The sequence below is a fragment of the Etheostoma spectabile genome, unplaced genomic scaffold (genome assembly GCF_008692095.1).
Source record: "Etheostoma spectabile isolate EspeVRDwgs_2016 unplaced genomic scaffold, UIUC_Espe_1.0 scaffold314, whole genome shotgun sequence".
In the NCBI taxonomy this organism is placed as follows: Eukaryota; Metazoa; Chordata; class Actinopteri; order Perciformes; family Percidae; genus Etheostoma; species Etheostoma spectabile.
The window spans coordinates 994,459-995,924 of NW_022605583.1; the positions used below are offsets into that span (position 1 = coordinate 994,459).

The window sequence follows — 1,466 nt, forward strand, 5'->3', positions numbered from 1 at the left end:
TGTGTGCGCTCGTGGGGCAGAAAGGGAGAGAAACTGCAAAAAGGAAGTATTTACCCTTCACATGAGTGAAGTACTGATTGGGCTGAGTCACTCTGTGTGGGTGGCATTAGAGCTTAGCTATTACAATTATGTGTGCTAACAGTCAGCTCACAACGTGCTTCATCAAAATGTTGCAAAGATGAGAAACTATCTATCTATCTATCTATTTATCTATCTATGTCCAATGTCAGTGTGTTATTTGTAAACTTATATTGTGTTTCTTGTTGAAAAATACAGACTTGTAAGACAGCCATTTTGCCATTTAATAGAGATTTGAACAATGAAACTCTGTCCTGTTTTTCTCTTGTTTTTTTCAAATCTCAAAGTAAATAGTAAATAGTACTCCACAAATTTAAAATTAAAATGTTCTAAAATCGTGTATATTTATTAGTTTAAAAACAAACAATTTTGACACATTCACTATTAAAAAAAGAGCCCACAGATCCGAGAACAAAAGATATCTGAAAAGAAAGATGAACACTTTTAGCGTTGTGTCACATCCTCCTTTTTTTCCCTCATCCGGTGAGAAGACAACAGCGTTCCGCGCTCTGATTGGTCAACTTGATGTAACAACAGCCACGATTGGCCGAGAGCGCGATTGCCGCTCCTGAGCTTGTATTTTGAACATAAATACGAGCAGCTTCAGTCTCTTCTTCTCAGAAACTAGGGACGGTCAGAGAGGGGTATGCTGTGTTGCAGCACTCTGACACAAGCAACAACTATGTGGCTTTAGCATATTAGCAGGACCGACTCAAAGCTTAACTTCACACGGATCTCCGACTCCCTTTGGATCGTATGTTTGGAAATGTTTTCTCAAATTGTTGCTAGCTGACTGGTTAGCTTCCGTGTTAGCTTGAAGTTGGACCGTCTTGCTTATTTGTCACTTTCCGACCCTAAATTGTAACTTTATCTACCACAGAACAATAACGTATACAGGGTTTATACCAATTAAACAGCTAAAATGGATTCGCTTAATGTTTTTGGCTGCACCAGTCCTGTTAACACCGTTTTGAAAAGTAGGCCCGAGGGCATCCCTGGGCTTTCCTCGTTCACTCTGCCCGAGTTGAGCACAAAGGACATGCACTGCAAAGACCTGTTTTCCCCTGGACCTACCACTGTGATGTCTCCCGTCACCAATTTGGCTCTGGACATGACCAATTTTGGATTCGGAAGGTATTATGTGATATTTCGTCTACTTGTATAACGTTATTCTAACTACAGCTACTGTATGCAAACAATGCACAGAACCTTCATTTATTCCATCCCTTTCCTAGCATGCAATGTCTCCTTAGCTGTCCACATCACTGATTTTCACTGTCTCTTTTTTCCCCCCACACAGCCAATGTGATACACCGAAAAGGAGAAAACATGCACCCCTTGAAAAGGTTTGCTCCTTCGCTTCTGACGTCTCATCTGATGCTGGTGAG

At 40.9% G+C, this 1,466-nt stretch overlaps 1 protein-coding gene across 1 annotated transcript in view; it reads left to right on the plus strand.

The window, feature by feature from the left end:
* The first annotated feature begins 628 nt into the window (after nucleotides 1–628).
* Nucleotides 629–1,466, plus strand: part of cdc25b (cell division cycle 25B) — a 9,168-nt gene continuing 8,330 nt past the window's right edge. The window contains exons 1-2 of the mRNA XM_032511085.1: nucleotides 629–1,212; nucleotides 1,379–1,461. Coding sequence (XP_032366976.1) covers nucleotides 1,001–1,212; nucleotides 1,379–1,461 — 295 coding nt within the window. The 5' untranslated portion in view covers nucleotides 629–1,000. The remainder of the gene's footprint in view (nucleotides 1,213–1,378; nucleotides 1,462–1,466) is intronic.